A 24,616-nucleotide genomic window follows, 5' to 3' on the forward strand; every position below is an offset into this window, starting at 1 on the left:
TACAGAAGGACTCAGTACATGTAGCTTGACTGTATTCAACACTGTCCTAGTAAAAACACAATACAGAAGGACTCAGTACATGTAGCTTGACTGTAATCAACACTGTCCTAGTAAAAACACAATACAGAAGGATTCAGTGCATGTAGCTTGTTGTTGCATTTGGGATACGGTCAGACTTTTATGTCACTAATGAAACAACCTAGACAAAGCAGTACAGAATTATTGTTTAAAATGGTTGCTTTCCAGGCACACAACTGAACTGCCATAAAGGAAGAAGACTGGTAAATCTGACTTCAAAGTTGTAAACTTTTGTATTTTAGAAATTGCCTTAAGTATTATACCACAAACATTAAAAAAATATAAACTGAAAAACCACTTCTGCAAAAAATAAATAAATAATCAGTCATCACATTTACAAAGACAGTATAAGCAATGGGAAAAAGGCAGAGCCCAATATAGGAATGTATGTATATATGATATGAAGAGGAAGTTCACAGAAAAGGAAAGACCACAACAAAGTAGCAAATTAAATAAAAACTTGCTTAGCCTCATTTGTAACTCAAATAGTAAGACACAATTTTTTTTTAACCTTTCAAATCGGAAAAATTAATTTAGCCTACGGTACAGGGAACAGATTCCCTTACAAGCTACTGTCAGTATTAAGTGGAGTAACTTTTTGAGGGTAATTTGGAAAAATCCTTAAAGGAATGAAAGAGAATGTACATATATATACAGACAGAAGCTTTGATTACGGAACTCCAAGGCTAGGGATTCATCTAACAAACATACCTATTTAAAAACTGAAAAGAAACTAAATGCCTATAACAAGAAATGAGATACATAAATGATGAAATCTCAGACTGGATTGCTATGTAGGCATTAGAAAGAATGATGCAGGGTTCGTTGGTACTGAGAGGCAAACATCCCAAGGATGCATTAAGGGTAAAAAAAGATGCATTGGAGAATTTTGTGTAATTTTTTAAAAGGAAGTAAGTAGATTGATAAGTACACACATTTTCTTTCTTCCACTTTGATTAAGTCAAATATTCAAATCATACTTGTAAAAATCTTGTGACGTCTGTGATTGCATTTCTGAAGACGTAGTCATCCTTCTGACAGTCAAACCAGCCCAGCTTTGTGATCCTGGCATATAACTGAATGAGCGCTTGTGTCACGAACGCAGCTAGCTTCGGTCGAGTAGCAAGGTAGTTGAGCACATAGTTCCCTAGAGAACAAAGACAGTCCCAATAGAAAGTGTGTTTAATTTTTAAATGTGCTAACCGGACAAAACTTTAACTTACTATCCTAAACATTCACTATTAAGAGTTTTCCTTAGAAAAAACTCAGAATATAGTTCAGAATTTTGTTTTCACAATGAAGAACAGGGCTGAATTCTACCCTGTTATTACAAGTTGCTGTTGAGTATATTCTGACTCATGTGGACCCTATGTGTACCGACTAAAACTGCTCCACAGAATTGTTAAGGCAATAACCTGAAAGAAAATCACCAGGCGTGTCTTGTGATGTATTTTCTGAATGGGTTTGAATGGTCAACCTTAGGACTAGTCGACATTTGCTAAGTAACATTCTGTGACTAGAAACTCTTCAACAATTTCTCAGCTATTCGTGCTGGTGAAGACTGCCTCTGAGAACGAGAGGATGCCTCAAACTTCGCCACAAGTACTTGGAACTGGACCCTCATTTACTGAGAACTCCACGGAACACGGTTCTACTCTGACATCCATGGGCTTGACATGAATCGCAATCCACTTGATGGTGGCTACTCGCTGCCTCACTTCCCGCAACGCGGAGTTGTGGGAAAAGCCTGCACTCAATCTTCCGAGCATTTAGGAATTTCAGAGTGTTATCAAACAAGCACCCACATTTAACTGCTGGTAGAGCACATCTCTAAACAATTCATTTCTTTTTTTTTTTTTAAAGTCCACAATTCATTTCTTTAAAACAGAACAGAAAGTCTCTACTTACGAATATCTATTCGTTGTTCCAATGGCAGGGGGTTGTTTGTGCGTGATATAAGCTTTGTAAGGCATGTAGCTGCCAGTAACTGGGAGTAAGATGACTGTGAAAAGAGAAGGGGGGGGGAGGGCATAGTATTAAATATTATTATGTAAATAAGCCATAAGACTTTTAATATGGAGACCTGTGCTTGGAGGAGAAAAAAAACTGCTTTGTTATATTTGATCTGCTGGGTTTTAGAGGGCCTATTGTTTTATGGAAAAAAAAACCAAGTACCGAGAAGAGTATAAGCGTACATAGCTGATTGCAATCACAAACAATGAGCATACTAAAGAAAACGGCCTGGCCGTACAGTACAGTACAGATACCTGCATTGGTGTGCGAGGTAGATGCCACAGGGGATATTTTCAGAAAGCTATCAAGGTCTTTGGAAGAAAAATATCTTTTCTTTCATGTAAACAAAAAATTGTTTTATTTGCAATACCCTGCAACACCATAATACTGCTAGTAATGGTATCTCAAAATATTCCCATACATATCATATCAGAAAGAAAAAAGAAATGTTGGGGAAAAGTTACCACATACTTAATCTCCAAATTATATCTTCCCATCTGCATAACTCTGGGGAATGTACATATTAGTTTAAAAATAAAATTAATAACAATTATTTTCAAGAAAGAAAAATTGTACCCTAAGCAACAGAATAGTATTATCACATGCTTTCCTGTAGCTTTTAATACACTTTAACTTACTGGAGAATCAAGCATAGTATCTGACCATAATGTGTAAGAAGGAAGCATGTAAGCATTCCTGCATGCGGCTTTATTATGTAATGTCATATTAAAGAAAGACTCAGACCCACTAGTGATGATTTAACCAAGGTGAAGGATAATGTTCCACGAAACTAGGACTTCGAAGACAGTAAGCCATCTATGATAGCATTATATAATACCACCAGGTATAAAAACATCTAAATTAAAAATAAATCTATAAAACTGACTTTGAAAATTAATAGGGTTTTTAGTCAACACTCCTGAGTATGATTTAAATTGGTTAGTTAGAGCAAGAGTGTCAAACCAGTAATAGTGGGAACAAGGCTACTTTAACTTACACACCATGGGTTTTATACACGATTCCAATATATTTGCTAAGTCACAAAGAAGTCAACTTTGAGATTAAAAAATAAGTAATCCACTAAAACAGGAGCCCTCAGGTAGTATGAGGCCCATGAAATCATCAACATTACTAATTACCACAAGCCTCATCAAAGAGAAGCAGTTCCAGCCATCACATTAGAGGAAAGCTAATTCAATGTTTGACCAGTGTGGCCTGTGAATGATGTCATGAATATCCAAAAGGCTCTTTATAGGACAAAGTTCCCCATCCCTGCACTAAATGAAATCTTACTATTGTATCAGTCCTATTTTTCAGCGTGTTATAGTGAGATGATCTGCAGAGCTCCAGAGTCAACTGGAATAGCCAGGTGAGTATTTCCTGTAGAACAAGCCTAAGAGATGGCTTTAAAAAGCTCAAGGAAATAGAGGTGAAAGAGAATGGAGAGAGAGAGAAAATAATTTTCCCATGAGCTTTTCAAAGTCCCTACATAGGTGTAAAACTTAGCACCATGCAATCTCTGACCATGATCTTGTAACCCTGATACTTGGGAAAAGATTAGATACCTCAGCTAATAAAGGATCATTTTTAACCAACTTTATTCTGTTTAATGCATATACAACATTGCAACAATACTAATAACAATTTTTAAACAACATTATCTGGAATTCTACCCTTTCAACAAATTAACTGCTTCAATTATTTTTTTCCCCTGTATTCCAGTATTACGAAGATTAGGAAAGTAACATTTTAGTAAACAATTTTTTAGGGATTCATTATTGTCCAGGATGTAATACAGCATTATCACGTCTATTTTTAACTCTACTACACTGATAACAAGGCTCATACTTGTACTTTGTCTTTGCTTGTTCTCTTTTACCTGTGAAACCTGTTAACAGGGAAACATGCATGGAAAGTAGTTTTGATTATTAGAAAAAAAATAAGGGGACTAAACTTAGCCATCCACTCCTAAAAACACGAATCAAATTACCATTCATTAGCAGCATTATTTTGACCTAATGTCCAATGTAATTTGGAAGAGGCAGTTTTTAAAAGTAAAATTCCCTGTACTTTTCATTGTCAGGATAATTTCTCCACTAAACTCCCAAGACAATAAGCAGCAGCTGTGATACACAGGAGGATTCCTGAGGCTCTTGTGTAACATAACATGGAGTTTGAACACAGAAAAGGAGTACTATAAATTAAATTAAAAAATGGAAAATGACAAGACAAAAATATATGCTCAAACAGATTTTCCTGATAAAGTTATGTGGACCTTTTTGCCTACCTGGCTGATGTGGTGCTTTTAAAAAGCGAAATTAAGAAATCAGGGACATCTAGAAGAATCAAGGACAAGAAGCTCTGAGAATCCATCCCTAATTTAGACAGGCTCTATTTCCCTAGGTCGCTATTATCCTTTGGGAGTTTTCAAATCTTACGTACACTTCCTCTTTCAAGGAGAAGCTGGCACTTGCTCAAGCAATCAGGGCTGTTGGTGAATTCAACCAAGGCTTTCTCTGCCTGGAGTCGAGTGGTTGTATCTGTTGTCTCATACAGCTGTTTGCACAGATTCTCTAGCTGGGCCAGGCTCTGGAAAAGATCAGTTAGAGGCAGAAATTAATCCAATCTACTTTCTACACATGGCTCTGTACTTGAAACGACAGAATTACTCTGCAACTCTGAGGAGAATCTGGGTGACCTTTACCTGGTAATAGCCACCTGTAATTCTTTATTTGATGTAGCACAAGACAAAATGATAGGATGCTTAAAAGTTATTGACTTTTTCCTTTTCCCCTTGAAGATCAATCACAAGGTATTTTCCTTGCAAAACCCATCCTCCTCATGTTTTCATATTTAAGAGTTTCAAATAAAAATTCAAATTTTACTTCTGTTCTGCTATCACTTTCAAAATATGAACACAAGACGCTACTGCTAAAATTAAGCAAACACATGTACATATCTTTAGACAGCCTAACATATTTTCCCTTTCAGTAGTAATTAGTTTATAAATTTCAGTATACATAAGAAATGGCTACATCTATGAGAATACTTCAGAGTATTGGTACATACCTTCCTCCCTGGGTCCCTCATGTTTAAAGTTCAGCAGACTTCCTTCTCTGGTTGCACTTTAAACTCTTACTCCAGTCTCAAATTTTAAATGGGTCAAAATAAACTCAACCCTAGCATATGCTCACATAGAGATAAGACAAGGAAACGCCCCAAAACAACCCTTCTCTCCAAATCTTGAACCAGGTCCAAGGAGAAAGGGTGGATAGGCTGTGTGCTTTGGTCAAAACCCAAAGGGATGCAAATCTACTCTCCTTCTTAAGGTAGCATTTAAAAGCGAAGAGGAAAGAAAATGGTTAAGAAAGAGGAAAGAAAAAGCAAAGAAAACATCTCTTTGCTTTCAAAGGAATGATTTGAACTTCAAGAAGAAAAAAGATTGCAACCTAATTTCAGCAGCAGTGAGTAAGGAATTTGGTCTAAATAGTTTGAGGGGCCCTACTATTAAAAATGAAAAAATTTACAAGTCCCTCCCCCCAACACTGCAGTAATTAAACAGACCAAACCGGGTAATTACGTTACCTAAAATACATTACATAATTAGTTGCCTAAGGCTTTTTATTTCATTAGGCTGTGACCTTATAAATCTCAGCTCTTCCACTAAGCAGGAAAGTCCTTAAGGCAGGGTTCCTATTCTATTCAACCTGTTTAATAAATTCCACCCAAGAGCCTCCATGCAAAAGAACAAAAACATCAATCACAACAAAACAAAGTCCATCACTAAGCAAAACACCATGGGGCTTGATTATGCTTATGCTTAATTTGTTCCTCTTGAGTTTTCAGCGGCCCCACTTAATATCTTCCTCAAAAACACAAAGAGAAAACTTGCAAAGTCAGATACCAAACAATGAAATTAGCTTAAAAAACCCAAGAGCGAGAGAAATCAATATATATGTTCAGTAAAATACATATAAAAGTAATTTTTATGCTTGCCAATACTGGCTCAAGACGACTCACAAATTAAATCGTCTCAGAAAGTATTGTTTCATCACAGACCTTGAAGTTGTCTATTACCCTGCCCTCCTATCTCATAATTCATTTAATTTAAAAAGGGACAAATTACTTTAAAAAACACACTACACAAAAGATATCAACAGGTTACCTAAATGAAAACTTCCAAATCTGGTATTAGGCACTAGACAACAAAAGCTGTCCCGTGGGCTCTATAAGGCCACACACTTTCGAGTTTTCCAACCACCTGAACAGACCCTTCCTGAACAGTCAACCTGCTTACGGTTTCATGAGTCTCCTTAAAGTCTGATGGATCAGTTCGGGTAGCTCTTCCAGTGAAACTTTGTTTCTGTTTATAGCAGTAAAGCTATTCACATGACAATGGTGAAGCATCTGTCACCAGTAGCTACTTATTGCTAAAAACCTATACTAGGTGATGGTGGGAGTTTTGTTGCTGCTGCTTTGTTTTGATTTGTGTTCATTTAGTTGACAAAACACACTGCAGGGTAGGTCTGGTAATTAGTTCTTAGCTCAGCAAACAATCCAGTTTAAAAACCAAACAAGTAATTTGACCATTTACACAAATAGTTTGAGGAACTATATAGCTCTGTGTTTCTACAAGAACAATCGGGAAACAATATGTTTTCCCAAACAATTAGTGAAAACAGCTATAATCCACAGGTTTAATCATCATTGTATTTGGGTTTCCCATACTACCCATGGAAGAAGGTTACAAGTTACCTTCATGCTCCCCCGAATTCCAGTGTTCCCAAGCAAATATAAGGGTTAGAATATTCTCTATCACCTCCTGCCCTCTGCTTTTTGAATCTAGCATAATTTATTCTACCGATCATTTGACTAGTGGATAAAACTAGCACGTTTACAGTGCAAAAAACCATGCCACAGCATTTCCTCCTTGGCATGATAACACCTTCTCCTGTTCTCTAGTTCTTATTAGGACCATTTGTTATATGATGCCACTTGGGTCACAGACGGGCCTCCAGAAGAATGCCTCCTCTTCTATCTACAGTAAGGTGACCAGATTTTAACATTGGTAAAGCGGGACACCATTGACCAGGGGTAGGGGTGGGGTTCTTGATTAAAAATTTGGTCTATATGGAGCAACAAAATTTTTCATAGAATGCAAAAATAGTATTGTAATATATATTTTCAAATTTAAACATAAGTACAATTTAGAAATATAATACAGTAAAAATTATGTATAATATTATTTTATTCTTTAGCATATTTCTCATTTGAGTGAATTTTTTTTAGTAAATTGCTGTTGTTGCTTAAAAGGTCATGAAAATTTTCACAAGAATTTATTAAATTACATTTCACACATGAAATGGCTTTCAAAAAGTCTCAACACTTAATTGTGAATTTTCTGATGTCCACACTTTATTTACCGTAGAAAAAAAACGCACGTTCAGTCGCAGCATTAGTTCCTGGTAAGGACAGTGCGTATTCCAAAATTTTTAGTGCATTATTGTATGGAACATGGTTTGTTTCAAAATGATGAAATATTTCTAACCATTTGTTCTCTATTGTGATTTTTGCTGATGCCCAAGATTTAACCTTTTCCTTATCAATATATTTTTTTAAATAATGATACCTCATTAAAAAGATCATTTTTGGAAATAAGACTATGTGGGAAATTTTGAGTAATGTGATCGAATGATTTTTGCACATCATTCCAGTACTGTCTGCTAAATTCAAGAAAATGCATGTATCTATGAAATAAATAAATAAATAACTTACCTAAATTATCTGAATAACTGATTTGTTGACATCACTTGTTTAACTAGCACTAGTTAAACACGCAGTACGATGTGTATCCTCTGAGAGACAGTTACAAAATGTTTTCATCGTTGCCAATGCCAAAAAATGCCACTGTTTATTAAGTCCAAACAATGGTAGTCGAATTCTAACAACTGATCAACAATGCGAACTTTGATAAGCAGTTCTTGATAATCAGTTCTCAACAATTATTTGTCATTATTAAAGTTTAACACTATAAAATTAACAAAAATATAAAACTTATATCCGTATATTCCCTTCCCGTTCTCCCGCCGTTCCCTAGCTTGCCGTGCATTCTTTCCAAACATCGGGACTTTTTAAAAACGTGGGACAAATTGTTAAAAAGTGGGACGCGTGGTCACCTTACTCTACAGAGAAACTTCTCTCTAGTCTCTGTGGACAGATAAAGGCATTTGGTGACATATTGCATACCTTTGGAAGAGGGTCTTCTACTAACAAAACACATGCTAATTAAATCCCAAATCTAGAAAAATACTGTTTTTACAAACAGTCACAACGAAGATATTAAAAGGTTGCATCTTCTTTAATATTTCACACCATTCTTTATAGCCTTTTATTCTTAGATAAGGAAAATGCTGCCCAATTATTCTCATTTCTCAATTCTTGAGACGTTCTAAAATCTGAGAATCTTTGTTCTTCAGTTTGAACATCACTGCATTTTAAAGAGCCTAACAATGTATACTTTTACATTAGTCTCATGCTTTAAGAAAAACCAATTTGAGATTTCCAACCAGAGACTAGCATTCTGGCGTTTAAGGACTAGATGACATCCCCAACAGTGCTGAGTACCGAACTGGAAATCAAGCAGCGCACTTGGGTCATCAATCACATCCTTAACTTGAGTTACATGATCTGCTATGACCAGAAGTCAACATTACATTTCATGAACCTCATTAATTTGATCTCCTTAGTTGATTTTTTTCCCTGTGTACTAGGAAAACATTGATGCTGACTCATCTTCACTTTACATGACAGCATAGAACTGCTCTGTAAGATTTCTAGGGTTATAAATCTTTACAAAAGCAGGCTGCCACATCTTGGTTATCAGTTGAACAAGTTAATCACCACCACAGGGTTCCTTGAGACATACTTAACTAACCAGAAAATGAGCCATTTTTAAGGACCAAAAATTAAGATTAAGAAAATCAATAAGCTATTTGCATTTTATTTTGAATTTATTTATTTAGGGAGATCCTTGAATGAAGGCATTCTCTTTGGCAATAACCCAATCACCAAAACAATATAGCTCCTAAAAATTCAATAGTAACAATCCTACTGAAACTAAGTAGCAGTCATCTTTTCTGGAGCAGTTGGTGGGTTTAAACCTCTGACATTACATAGAGTATATTATAACTTGTGATATGTGTTAGGAAATGTATAGAAAGAAAATTTGGGTGAACAAATAAAACTTAATAGAGATTATATCTGAGGGGTGAGGTTATGAGAGACTTTAAATTTCTGTATTATTTCTATAACTTCAATTTTTGGCCATGACCACATAAAACTGTATTAGCAGAAAAACAAAATTTAAAAGACCTAACAACTACACAGATAAATAGCTACATTTTCTCAAATTCTCCCAAATTGTAAAGGTTTTTACTAATAACAGTTGATTTTATTAATGAGAATTCTTTTTTTTTTTTTAACATTTTATTAGGGGCTCATACAACTGTTAATGCAATCCATACAAACATCAATTGTGTAAAGCGCATTTGTACATCATTCTCAAAACATTTTCTCTCTACTTAAACCCCCGACATTAGGTCCTCATTTTCCCCCTCCCTTCCCGCTCCCCCCTCCCTCATGAGCCCTTGATAGTTTATAAATGGGTATTTTGTCATATCTTGCCCTGCCCGACGTCTCCCTTCACCCACTTTTCGGTTGTCTGTCCCCCAGGGAGGGGGTCACATATAGTTCCTTGTAATCGGTTCCCTCTTTCCTACCCATTCTCCCTTTACCCTCCTTGTTTCGCCACTCACACCACTGGTCCTGTAGGGCTCATCTGCCCTGGATTCCCTGTATTTTCAGTTCCTATCTGTACCAGTGTACATCCTCTGGTCTAGCCAGACTTACAAGGTCAAATTCGAGTCATGGTAGTGGGAGCGGGGAGGAAACATTTAGGAACTAGAGGAAAGTTGTATTTCTGTTAATGAGAATTCTTAAGACAAATTCCTGTGAACAAAAGGCAAACAAGTTTGCATTCAGTACTATTATTTTGTTTTTCCTTGCCAATGACAAATGCTGACGGTTTCACAAAGTAACCTGGAAGGCAATCTTGCACGAAGAAAATTATCTTGCTTTCACACATACGTGTGCAAGGGCATCAACAGGGTCTGCTAGCGCTTTTAGGGAGAATGCTTAGATATACGAACTTACTATTTATTTTAGAAAGCCAGTTCAAGAAAAAGATAGGTTTACAGGCCATGAAAAAGGACTTGAATAAGTGTAAGAGGATATCCAAATTAGCAAACAAGCAAATGAAGCTTTAAAAAAATGATCACAATCAAGAAAAATATATTTACACCACAAAATTACATCCATCAGAATGGTGGGGGAAATGGCTATAATGTGGAACAACTGGAACGCTTTCAGTCCCGTCCAAGGCTGCTGAGCCATTCTAAGATATGGCCATTCTGAGTGTGTCAGAGTAGGGCTGGGCTCTGCAGGATTTCCAATAGCTCATTTTTTTAGAAGCAGACCCCCAGCTTTCTTCAGAGGTGCTTCCGTGTGAACTCGAACCTCCAAACTTTTTGGCAAGTATCCAAGAGTTGTAACCATTTGTACCACCTAAGGACTTATACACTGCTGGTTAAGTGTAAATGGTTCAAATAGCTGGGAAAACTACTTCACAGTATCAGTCAAGCTAAATATATGGATACCCTATGATGCAGTTGTTTCAATCCTTCACATATATAATACTTAACAGAGGTGTACATTAATTACACACACATATTCATGTCTATCCTAATTGTAATAGTTCCCAAATGGAAATAAGCCTCATCTACCTATAAATAAGTTATACTTACTTTCTTATCTGGGTGCTGGTTAACAGGATATTCACATTGTGAATATGCATTAAGCTGTGTGTGAGTGTGTGTGTGTGTGTGTGTATATATAATATATATATATATATATATATATACACACACACACACACAACAGGATAATATATATAAATTATCCTTTCATAAGTTTTTTTTTAAAGAGGATGGATGAAGGTCACAAGCCTTCCAACATTCTCCAGGTCTTTTACGGGAGAATTTATCTATTTCTTTCTGCTCTAAAGGAAAATAAGTTTCTTAATAACCTAATGGGAATGCTTTAGCTTTGCATCAACAATTCATGCTTTTAGAAGTGACTCCCGTTATTTTCTCAGGAAATAAGTTTAAGATGTTTGGACACATTTAGGGGCATTCTATTGCTGAGAGTACTTAAAAGGGTGAGAAGAGCTTTTTGGTTATAGATGCTGTGTAATGTCTATGGCCGTAAAACAAGATAAAAGACGTATTTTCAGCCAGTGATAATGCAGTGCCAGAGTCTTGCAGACATTAGATAAGGACAGCACGTCTACTAACATATGAGACGGCAAAATTCTACATTTAACTTCAAAATAGCAAAAAATCTAACTCATAATAAACATGTATGACTTTATAAAAAGGAAGGCTGTTTGTCTCTCACATGCCTTTTCTGGAATTTGATTCTGCCATGCTGACAGTATTAAAAGACCAAAGTAACCCCAGCTATGAAATAGCTGAGTAACAGAATAGATTATGTAGGCCAAGCAAATCACCTGAGGAAAGGAAACTAAACACCCAGGTATTTGGAAACTCAAACTTGCAGTTTGAAACAATCACAGATGTAAATTCATAACCAAGTCCCTATAAGCTGCATTTTAAAAACAACTCCATACTGGAAAAATAATCCTGTAACAAGTCAATATTACTGCTAAGAGTGTTCATAAGGCCAATAATTTAAGTTGGTATGATTCTGCTTACTGATATTTTCAGATTTTCCCCCCTTACAAATGTAATAATGATATTTTTTCATTTAGCAAATGCTGTAAAATAATGAAGCTCTAATGATAAGAAAGTGATTGCCTATTTATCCAAAGGAACCAGAAACGTTAAGTTGTACATTTATTTTATGCAAGCTTCAAAAAAGTTTATCCATGTTACACTGGAGAGTGGAACTGCTGGGCCAAAGCACCTTCGTTATTTTAAACATATTAATAATCAAGTTGGTAAAACATTCAAATTTTAGAATACAAAAGTGTTTTGTATAAAATCATATGAAAAGTTCCATTTAAACATGGAATTGTAAGAACTAGTACTTACAATTCACAATAGTACTTGCAAGTACATAATAGAGCAAAGAAAGCAACCAAATGCATAAATACTAAGCTTCATTAGAATCTTAAGGTGCCCCTCTCCTCTTTTTACATTCTAGTTCTTACAATTTCCAAGGCTAATAGTAATTAAATGTAAACCAAAATCCTATTCGCCAGTTTAAAAGGTCCCACTCTTTCTCTAGTCCATCAGCAAGGCTAGTGCCCTGACTTAGAGCTTCTAGTCCACATCTTTCTTCCACTCTGCCCAGGATCTTTCAGAGCACCATTTAATTCTTCTGAGACTCAGGGCCACAGATACTGATGCTCATATGGTCTATGAGTTCAGTGGACTAAATGTTTCCATGTGCCTTCCATGACCATCATTCTTCCTTTCTCTAGATGGGGAGACATTAGATGGCTCCTTCCAAGCTTTGACAGCCCTTGCCTTGACCTGCCCACACTTTATTTTAGAACTCTCTGGTTTACTAACCATGTTCTATAAAACATGACATTTTATCCTAGCTTTCATCCACTTGACAAGGCAAGGAAATAGTTACAAACAAACAAACCCAAATTCATGGCCATAGAGTCGATGCTGACTCATAACCTACCTACAGGACAAGGTAGAACTGCCCCTTGTGCCGTTCTGAGACTGTCACTGTTTATGAAGCAGAAAGCCTAGTCTGTCTCCCTCAGAGCAGCTGGTTGCTTTGAACTGCTGACTTTGCAGTTAAATACTGTGCTTAAAAAAAAAAAGTCCAAATAGCCAACAGACACCAAAGCACAGCTGAGAAAGCTGGTAAGGGGTGAGGTGGTGGTGGTGGTGGTGGTGGTGGGGGGTGGGTGGGGGATAGGGGACTAGGGTGCTATGAGTCTAAGTTTTATGTGTGAATACAACCACCAAAACAGAAATACAGAATTTTGATATAATGAAGAATGTAACTGGTATCACCAAATAATATGTTCTTGGAAAAATAGAATTAAAAGATAATAGAATTTTGAAGCTCACTTACGGAGGTTAGGACTTATGACATGTTTTCTTGGGACATAATCAAATCTCTAACATCACAGTTTTTCTGTAATATTAATTTTTACTATGTGTCAATTTTTTTCTTGGGAGGAATAAGGAAACTTTTCAAGAATTTCCAACTTGGAGAACAAGAGACCTTTAGGAAATTAATTTGAGATGTGGCAACTTTCATCTTCTCATTGCAGGAACCCTAGTTTGTTCTTGCTGTGAGAAACCCTCGGGCCAAAGGAATCATTTCCTGGAAGGACCCAAATGACTGAGGACTGAGCCCACACATTCAGAACCTTAAAGTCTTTGTGGCACCCATCGACCTTGTCAAGTGGTTTCTTTGAAATAAGTTACATTCACTTCTAGCCTGAAAATGTGTCATTACACTTTGCAGTGTGTAAAATGTTGAGTAGATTCATGAAGTTTACAGCAAAGCTGCTTAAAGAGGATGTTGCATTTTTGCCTAGTAATATTTGTTTTTTTTCTGGGGGAAAGTGAATAAAACGATAATAAAACCAGAAAAGTCCAACTTCCCCCTTTGTATTAGGTTGAACAACAGAAAACTACCAAATATACAATCATTGTTGACCTACAAAATGGCAACTGCATGTGGCTCAATAACCCAGTACATATAAAAAAAACACATTCTTTTTAAACTCCTTTAAAACGCTTTGAAATTTGTGTCCTGCTTGTAATTAAGGGTTAGATTACTTTTAGGTCAATCAATTAAGGTGAAACCTATTATGAATGCAGTAAACAATCTGCCTTCTCTCCACCTATTCTGAATCGACTAACCCTCAAATCAGAACTGCAAGGTTCAAACCCACCAGCAGCTCTGATGGGGAAACGGAGGTTACCTGCTCCAGTAAAGATTTACTGCATCAGAAGCATTATGTACAATTGCTATGAGGAAGAACCACCTTGATAGCAGTGGGTTGTTATTTTTTGGACCCCCCCTCCCCATCAATAACTGAGTGAAAAGTTTTTAACCATAAAGGTAGATTTATAGTTTGGCTCTAGTTTTATTAGTTTTCATTTGATAATACAAAGCCATTTCGTCAGGAGTAACATGAGTTTAATATTAAGCTACTTTGGGACTCTCTTCATCACGAAAATACCTCTTACAGACCGTAAGTAGTTACAGCATCTCCTACATTATGAATCGCTTTTCCCCTCTTAATGGTGTCTGGATGAACAGAAATTCCTAATTGAAATTAAGTCCAGTTTATCATTATTTTCCTATGATTAGTACTTTGTCCTATTTTAATGAAATGCTTCTCTCCTAAGGATTAAAAAAAATTCTATTTATTTTTAAGCAGTCATTTCTTTTACTTTTGGATCTAAAATGCCTTTTGTGTATGATGTATGCATGTGGGGCGTGAGTAGGGTGTCCGCTTGTGTTCTTTCTATATTATTTTCAATCTAGTTGGAAAACTGGCTCAAATTTGAACTATAAATTTTTATTTATTTATTTTTTTTTAAATTTTTATTTGTTTACAGATATTATTCTCATATTTGTTCTTCTTCATTTGTACTATATTTGTCTTGTTTTTCTCTGCCTTTTCCCTTCCCCTCAACTCCTTTTAGATTTAAAACAATATTTTGTTTGCTTGATTTGGGATTCCATTTTTCTCTCTATTTTTGGTTTGGAAGTTATATACCTGAGGTGCAGTAAATTACTTAATATGCTCCATCTAGCCAAAGCCTTTGTGACTCTCACAAAATGACTGGATGGGGCTATGCAAGTAAGCTGTTTGTGGTCCACCATAGGGACTGGGTAGCCTGCTAAGAATGTAATGTGCATGCAACCCCTTGGGGTTATAACCAAAGAAGGTATTTGGAACCCTAACAAAGGCGTTGATCAATTTTGCCATCCTACCAATTTCAGACCAGAGAAGGGACCTTAACTCATTCCTATGAAAAAAAACAGGAGGTGGGTCTCTGGCCATACCACCCTGAACTCACCTAATCTCGGGAAGCAGGGTTGAGCCTGGTTAGTACTTAAAGACAGGAAAAAGCAAGAGGAAGGAGTGAAGCATATACGTTGGACCTTGGTTCTGAGACAGAGTGAGAGTGAGGGAGAATGAACTGTTACCAAATGGCGAAGGCCTGGGGTGGTGAGATGCCACAGCACAGAAACCGAAGCAGTAGAACCAGGAGACCAGCAGGAGATGGTGCAGTGCAGAGCCCGGGCTTGAGCGGGGCTGAGGGTCGAGAGAAACGGACGCAGTTACCCTGCACTGAAGGAGACTGCCTACATGCGTCTTGATCCTGATCCAAAATTATTTTCCTAATAAACCACTAACTGTAAGTAGAATCTGTGAGGTCTGTGCATAGAAGGGACAGCTGATGCCAGAATTGCTTTTAAAAGGCTGGAAGATGGAGTTATGTTTGACCTCCACCTCACAGGAATCAGCTATGGACTTGTGCTGATGATTTCCTCATCTTGTGAAGTTAGACAAGATCAGATGCCCCTATCCCATGTTTACACTATATATAACACATGAATTTAGAACAGTAATTCTGAACAATTCTAGCACTCTATATTATTCAATATCTTGGTTTTTGTCTTTTTAACTCTTAAAAACTAATTACTCCATACAATGCTTGCTTGCTTTAGAAGTACGCACATCAATTTCTTTGCTCCCCTCTACTTTTCATATAACCAAAACTTTCTTACAGGGCATTTTTCTGCTTCCTGAGGTGTGTGTTTTATAGCTCCTTTAAGATTTGCTGGCGGTAAGCCCCGTTTTTGTTTATCTAAAACTAACTTGCATATTTCCTTCATTTTTGCAAGATCATTTTGTTGGTTATACAATTCTGGTTGACACTTAATTTTACCCTCCAGGCTTACTGTTTTAGGTGTCTCTTATCAGCTGATCTTTTCTTGATAGGGGACTTTATTTTCTGATTTTAGGTACGTCTCTGTCCTTATTGTTATAGTTTTACTGTCACCTGTTTAGTGTGGATTTCTTTTTATTTATTAATCATACTTGATTATATACACACGCTAAACTCATTTAACTACACTCACAATTTTTTCAGTTCTAAAAATTCTCAGCCAAAAATTAGTTTGCCATTCTTGCATTCTCTCATTTTAGCTTTTTTTATAGTCCCCATTTTTCACATTTTCATGTCCTTGTTTCCATGTGTTAAGAGTCTTTATATGTGATTTCTTTTGATCTTCTAGTAATCCAACTCTCCTATGTATTGGTGGTGCACTTGGAGTGCTAAGTACAAGATCAGTGATTCAATCCCACCAGCTGCTCCAAGGGAGAAAGATGAGGCTGTCCATTCCTGTTAACATTTACAGCCTTGCAAAGAGTTCTACTTTACCCTCTATGCTTGCTGAGTCGGAACCAACTGGATCACAGTACATTTTGTTTCTCTTTTAAATCACCAATTATTTTTGGGTGGATTCTAGTAGGATTTTCAGAGTCTACACTGTCATACTGCTAGAGAATTTAAAATTTTGCTTTTTAAAATATCTGGTTGTTAAACTAGAGCTCTATTTTATACCTATATGTAAAATCTTACATTAAAATTTTTATCTTGCCAGACTTTCTATTGTCGCACTCTATGGAGTTTTCTTTAACGTCTTATGATCAAATAATGTCCTTCCCACCCGCAGTGTATGTACAGGAGCAGGCTAAACTTGCTTTCCTGCAACTATTTATTTATATGGCAAGGTTTTGTTTTGTTTTTAAACTACCCTTTGAGATTAAGGGATAGGATAAATCTTATTTTTTAGGGCATGCTGGATATGGAACTCAGTAATATTTGATACATACCGAATGAAGCTCCTTCTGTAAATTACTAACAGCAATAGTGACTAGGACACACACAGGTCAGAGGTTGAGCCCTAACACAGAACTTGTTCCCAGCTGTTAATAATCCACTGATGTACCACTCTTGAGTATAGATTACTCAACTACTTACTTCGAGTCAGCAAATAGTTGATAGTGTATTAAGTTTTACATTTTAATCCATTACTTACTATCTTGAAGAGTATTTTGAGAGATTATGTCAAACCCTTTGCCTAACTCAAGATATATTCTTCCTACAGTGTTTTTCCTTTCTACTAGACTCCGTAGCTTGTCTTAAATTCCTCACGGAGCTTTTTCACAGCATATCGCTCTCTCTAGTAAGTTTGAACTTGACAATACAGATTTTTATATTTAACCATATGCTGCCTTATTCTCTTTGACAGTTTAATATAACGAGTTTATAATTTATCATCTGATAATATTTAGCACGGTGCTGAATACATAACACAGTCAATAAAGAACTGCTTTATTACACTAATTTCTTTTAAACGTCTGATACTGGGGAGAACATGAGAATAATCTTCTCTTTCCACCCTCACTGAAGTAGAATGGGAAAGAAGCAGATTCTACATTCAATTATCCTTAAAGGAAGTAAATAAGAAGAGTATTATATATTTAATAAAACAGTATCTTAAACCTTATAATATTGAAATCTACTTTTAACTACCATACCACCCCTAACTTCTAAATATTTTTTTTAACTGATAGCATTCTAAAGGAAATGCCATAAAGAACTAAGTTCTTAATTCTTGAGAAGTCACATAGTATGCCAATTCTTTAAAAGGCAATAAATTGTTTTGTTTAAAAAAAAAAAAAGGACCAAAGTGAGTGTTGAATATAACAGTTACTACTCATCTAATTTAGTGGTTTTCAAAGCACAGTTCACTGACCTCTAGGAATTACACAGACTTTCAAGAGGATTGGAAATCCAAGTCATTATCATACTATATCATGATTTGCCGTTTTCATTTCATTGGTATTTGCACCAATATGCAAAGACAATGGGTGAAACTGCTAGTGCATTACATAAATCAGCAGTGTAAAGTCATTGCACTCTTCAGTCACACACACACGCGCGCGCGCCAGGATGGAGTAAAAAAAACTATTACTCTTAGGAAACCACAATTTTTAGGGCCAATGTTTTTAATATTCCATATGACATAATGGGAAGTATGCATAACATGCTTCTACTGTATACCAAAGGAGTTTAACAGAGTTAAGGTAAATTCAGATACTGTTTCAGATTCCACATTACAACTAACTGGATGAAACAAACACCTGTCAAAGCAGGAACAGAGAATATCCACAATTATCTTGGTCATACCTGTCAGTCCCAACATTTGAATAGAGAGAGTAGCTAAGAGACTGCTACGGCTGCATTCTATCAAATCAGACACTGAGATTTTCAAACAACTGTCAAAAACACTACTCACTAAATCTGTTTTAGAATTTTTTAGAAAATGTTTACAGTGGGTTTATGATTGTTATTTTAAATGAACTGGACACATTAAGAAAAAAGCCTTCAGTTCTAATGTCTAATATATAGTAAATGTTGTAGATATAGCCCTCATCAATTAAACAAAACAATTTGGGGTGCTCGATAACATTTAAAGAATGTTTAAAAAAAAAAAAAATGAGGTCCTGAGACCAGAGTTGAGAAATGCTGCTGTAGCTGATCAAAGATATTACCATCGGCGTTCAATACCCAGCAGGACTTTGAACTATCGAATTTATCATGATCTAGAAACTATTTTCTATCTGTATTGCACCTGGTATACTGCAATATATGATCTAATGAATTATTACAAGTGAGCAACACTCAAGTCCAGAGACAGAACTGTGTCAGCATCCAGAAGTCACTTCCATGTGTCCCACCTCAATCACAATCCTCTCCCTCTCTGCTCTAAGTAATCAATATCCTGATTTTTACAGTAAACCCTTCCTTGCAGTTTTAATAGTTCAAACAGCTATGTGTTTACCTAACATAATTAATCTTGTCTGCTTTTAAAAATGTTATGTTTCAGGTCTCTTTAAGAGGTTTCCCCTCCATTCTTTTAGTTTCCTTATAATTTATCCACTGAAGAACTCAGATTTAACCAGTAGTTCCCCAGGCTTGGACTCCGTCGACTGTACCAGCTTGGTGCAATTCAATCTCCCACTGTTTTATTTCCTGGAAATTCACAAATGAATCTAGAGATTGTGTCAGTTTCATGTCCACCCTCCTGCAGCAAGGCCTTTCCCCCTCAATAGCCATCAAGTTGCTTCTGCACCACGGCGACCTTTTTTGTTACAGAACTGTGCTCCCTGTCTTTCAATGACTGAGTTTCAGCAGCAGTCTGCCAGGCTTCTGTTCAGGGGCACCTTTAAGTTAACTCAAACCTCTAACCTTTAGTAGAATGCAGGAACCAAGACTTAAGATGGCATATAATGCCTAATTGTCTCTTTTTGTGACCCAAGAAGCCAATAATGTTTAATGCCTGTATCTATATAACCAATGTGATACTTTCACATAAAAAATGCAAAGTGAACAATTATTTTCCCAAATCAGTTTCCAAGATAATGAATTGCTTTCCTATCATCTTTAAAAGTGATCTATGAGACACGACAAAATAATAATTTATAAATAAGCAAGTGGGGAGCAGGGAGGGAGGGGAAAATGGGGAGCTGATACCAAGGGCTCAAGAAAGTATATGTTTTGAGTGATGATGGCAACAAATGTACAAATGTGCTTGACACAATGGATGTATGGATTGTGATGAGTTGTACAAGCCCCCAATAAAATGATAAAAAAAAATCTATGATTTTTATTATTATTTTGAATATCATTAAGAATTCATGGATAGAGGGAAGGGGGAGCTGGGAGAGGAGGGGGGGAAATGAGGAGTTCATGCCAGGGGCTTACGTAGAGAGCAAATGTTATGAAAATGATGAGGGCAATGAATATACAAATGTGCTTTACACAATTGATGTACGTATGGATTGTGATGAGTTGTATGAACCCCTAATGATTAAAAACAAAAAGAATTCATGGAGTAAAACATATTTGATTCTACAGTCTGCCAAATTTTCAAGCAGCACTTTTCAGCCACATGTGATTTAGCTATGTGAAGATTCCTGGCACATATGAAAAGGAACATCTTCACAGTTAGTAATTAGCTCTTAAATATATGGCAGAATTCAAGGTTGCTTAAAAAAATTATTTTCTTGACCTATATTATGAAATATTAAGTTTTGATAAAATTAAAAAAGACTATGGTAATTTAGTAAACATTTGCTAGTTAGAGTTTTAAAATTTTTCAGTGACTTTAAACTTTAAAACTTCATAAAACTATCATGCCTTGGTACCTGTCACACTTATCAAAAAGTTCATGGAAAAATTGAATTAATTGTACAATTATTTTAGAAGAATTTGACTTATTTAACTTAGGTATTAAAAAGAAGACTCACCTGTCAGAATTACTCTAAAGTAAGTTTATAACTAACCCCTTCTTTCCCCCAAATTTACTGCTTGGAAACAGTGAACACATTCTATAGGTAAAGCCAACATCGATCTACTTTAATGCTACAAAGAACATAAGAAGCAAAATAAAAATACAATTGTGAGAAATGAATTCCCTCAGTGGAAAAAACATATATAAACAAAAATCTTATTTTACTAAAGTGAGGTAGAAACAAGACTTTCCCAAAATGTTATTTGTCAGCAGGGTAATTGTTTTGAACATTTAAAAGTATAACAAGAGATTTAAAATGCCTATGGCTCCCCCTTCTCATGAAGAAGCACACAAACAAATCCTTACCAAAATATAACAGTGCTTTTCAATCTGGAATCCTATGGCTCCTTAGGTTCTCTGTTAGAATTTTTCAATTTTTGTCCCCCTTCACTGTTATGATTGATTCATATTCTGGCTCACATTACTGATCACACCTTGATTTCAATGCTCAAATTCCTTTTTTTACGGAAATTATGTACTAGTTAAGTGCCAAGCAGTTCTATATGAACTACGGAAGCTAATAACAAAAGTCCTTGGATGGAATGAATGGTTTGCACTCAGACCTGCCCAGCAGCATCACAGAATAATTGGCTGTCAAGATGACCCTTGATAAGCTGTAAGGTGGCCAGGCGTCTAAGGTGAGTTGATGGCAATGGGCGTGGCTTTAGGCTTTGGATTTAAAAGGCAACAGAGGTAAAATTAATTTGTAAATTATACACACTACCAATTAAGGGCAGCTTACATTATGAATAAAGATTTCACGGTCCTTTAAATGTAGAAAAGTGTTGGGAGAACTGGGTCATCACCTGGAACACAGCAACATGGCACGCTCAACTCACAAAGAACTGCCAGTGATGGCTTAGTGGGTATATGGATTCTTAGGTGATGAAAATTTCCTGGAATTAGGTAATGGCTGTACAACTTTGTGGGTACACTGTACATCAATGAATTGTATACTTTAAAAAAAGTTATAGCATAGTAGTCGTGTCATAGATACCATCATCCTCATCTAGCATATTACTGTATGTTGTTAATCTAAATTCAACTGGGTTTTGTGTTTGTTTGAAATTTGTAAGTTTGTTCATAGCAGCTTTTAAGGAGACAACCCTGAGGAATTTATACCTGCTACATTACAACAAAAATAACAAATCAGTACTGGGTGTCTCACAATATATTTAAAAGGGCACTGTATTTTAAAAGTTGGGAGAAAACCTTAAATGAAAGACTCATAAATATTATTCATATCCTATTTCTCTGAAGGTTTGATAATTAGAGTTTAATAAAAATGGGAACTTAATGCAAATTTTCTGGTTTCTCTACAAATTAAGTCCTTTGAAGACTGTCACTTAACTCATAACATTTCTACTTATAAGAATGACTTGGTCTGGCTAGACCAGAGGAGGTACACTGGTACAGATAGGAACTGAAAATACAGGGAGTCCAGGACGGATGAGCCCTATAGGACCAGTGCTGTGAGTGGCAAAACAGGGAGGGTAAAGGGAGAATGGGTAGGAAAGAGGGAACCGATTACATGGAACTGTGTGTGACCTCCTCCCTGGGGGACAGCCGAAAAGTGGATGAAGGGAGACGTCGGACAGGGCAAGATATGACAAAATACCCATTTATAAACTATCAAGGGCTCATGAGGGAGGGGGGAGCGGGGAGGGAGGGGAAAAATGAGGACCAATGTCGCGGGTTTAAATGGAGAGAAAATGTTTTGAGAAACGATGTACAAATGCGCTTTTCACAATTGATGTGTGTATGGATTGGGATAACAGTTGTATGAGCCCCTAATAAAATGTTTAAAAAAAAAAAAAGAATGACTTGGACATTCAAGTTCTATATCATAGCCTAGTGAGTAGTGTTTCAGGTTTTAAAACTTGCAAACTAGTCATCGAAAGCAGTAACAAACTATTGATCTCTATTTGTCTGGGGCAAGAGAGAAAAAATAACCCAAAATACAGAAAAGGAATCAGACTACTTACCGTATATACTTGAGTATAAGCCAACCCGAATATCAGCGGAGGCACCTAATTTTACCACAAAAACGACATAAAAATGTGCTGAAAAACTCGGCTCATACACGAGTATATATGGTAAACTAAACCAACTCGTTGCCATGCAGTCCATTCCAACTCGTGGCAACCGTACAGGACAGGGTAGAATTGCCCCTGTGGATTTCTGTGATTGTAACACTTTATGGGAGTAGAAATCCTCATCTTTCTCCCACAGAGAAGTTAGTGGTTTTGAACTGCTGACCTTGAGGTTAGCAGCCAAATTGTAGCCATTAACGCACCAGAACTCCTAAAGAAACTAGACTACAGGAATGTCTGTATCAGTGTTTTCCAAAGTAGGTGATACTCTCCCCACCCCCCTGCCAGGCTGCTGGTATGAACCATCAAAAAACAAATACAACTCACTGCCTTTGAATCAATGCCAACTCATAGGCACCCTATCAAACAGGGCAGAACTGTAGGTTTCCAATACTATAACTATTTATGGGCGCAGAAAGCCCCTTCTTTCTCCTGGGGAACAACTGGTGGCTTTTGAATTGCAGACCTTGAGGATTGCAGCTCAACACATCACCATTATGCCACTCAGGCTCCTTGGAATGAACCAAGGGGACTGCCAAAGAGGACACCTAAGAGCGGTTGCAAGAGCCTCCAATAAAATGATTTATTAAAGTAAAAAGAATGTTAAAAAGTAGATGCCTAATAAAGCCCTGGTGGTGTAGTGCTTATGCGTTGGGCTATGAGCCACATGGTTGGCAGTTCAAAACTACCATTAAACAGCTCATTGGGAGAAAGACTGGGCTTTCTATTACTGTGAACAGTTAGTCTTGGAAACCCACAGGGGGTCACTGTGAGTTAGCATTAGCTTGATGGTAGTTGAGTTAAGAAACTGTCCTGAAGGACCAGGGGGTGCAAATGACTAGTTTTTTTCCCTAAAAAGGGGGGTGGTAAGTCATTAAGTTTGGGAATCTGTGGTCTGTATTATATTACTAACTCTGATCATAAATAGATGCGTCCTGATAGAAGGTAAGAAAAATGTAGACCAGAATCTCAAATTGCTGTAAAATCCAGATTTACTGGACCACTTGAGACTAGAGGACTACCTGAGTCTATTGCCCTGAGATACTCTATAAACCTTGAACTGAAACTACAGAGGCCACCTTTCAGCTAATTAACAGACTGACTCATAAATCATCACGTGGAATACTGTGCTTCTCTATAAAAAGCTTCTACACGAGACCAAATGGTCAACGATGACTTGAAAGCCAAGATAAGAAGGGAAGGCAGGAAACTAAATGACTAAAACAAAACCACCAGAATTGAAATAATGAAACTGTTCACACTGTGAAGAATGTAAGCAATGATATTATGCAATTATGTATAAGTTATATAATTTATGTATAAGTTGTGGGATGGTACCCTAATCTGTACTACACACTTATACCAAAAAACACTAAATAATTTTTAAAAATAGTAGCTACTCTATAAATTGACTTCAATGTCTAATTATTTCGGCAAACCTTTAATAATCAATAAACTTAAATCTCTTCCTTGTGATCAGAAGTAAGGAGCCATGGTGATGCAGTGTTTAAAGCACCTGATCACCAACCACAAAGTTGGTGTTTGGAACTCACCAGCAACTCTGCAGGAGAAAGATGTGGCAGTCTGCCTCCAGAAAGATTTACAGCTTTGGAAAGTTTGGGGGCAATTCTCTGTCTTCTAGGGCCACTATGAGTCAGAGTCAGGGTTTGGTTCTGAAAACTAGGAAGCTGTTATAGACAGGGATACTGTGGTAATAGGAGCAGTAAAGGGAGTAGAAGAAAAGAGAAGGGCTACACATGGAAGAAGCACACCAGTCTGTGTGATCATGAGGTGTTCAAGTGACCAGGTATCAGGCATCAAAGACCCAAAACAAAAAATCCTATGGATGAGAATGAGGGGGAGAGTGGAGTGGACACCCAAAGCCTACCTTTGGACATCCCACTACAGAAGGGCCACAAACAAAGAGACGAACC

At 36.6% G+C, this 24,616-nt stretch overlaps 1 protein-coding gene across 2 annotated transcripts in view; it reads right to left on the reverse strand.

Annotated features, from left to right (window-relative positions):
- The window catches only part of XPO7 (exportin 7), a 101,600-nt gene that overhangs the window by 36,576 nt on the left and 40,408 nt on the right, over nucleotides 1-24,616 (reverse strand). For both annotated transcript variants that reach the window (XM_004707580.4, XM_045286665.1), the window contains exons 2-4: nucleotides 4,534-4,680; nucleotides 1,987-2,080; nucleotides 1,059-1,225 (exon numbers count right to left, since the gene is read on the reverse strand). In XM_004707580.4, coding sequence (XP_004707637.2) covers nucleotides 1,059-1,225; nucleotides 1,987-2,080; nucleotides 4,534-4,680 — 408 coding nt within the window. The remainder of the gene's footprint in view (nucleotides 1-1,058; nucleotides 1,226-1,986; nucleotides 2,081-4,533; nucleotides 4,681-24,616) is intronic.

This window comes from Echinops telfairi, unplaced genomic scaffold, assembly GCF_000313985.2.
Source record: "Echinops telfairi isolate 266 unplaced genomic scaffold, ASM31398v2 ScPeMD7_9;HRSCAF=40, whole genome shotgun sequence".
In the NCBI taxonomy this organism is placed as follows: domain Eukaryota; kingdom Metazoa; phylum Chordata; class Mammalia; order Afrosoricida; family Tenrecidae; genus Echinops; species Echinops telfairi.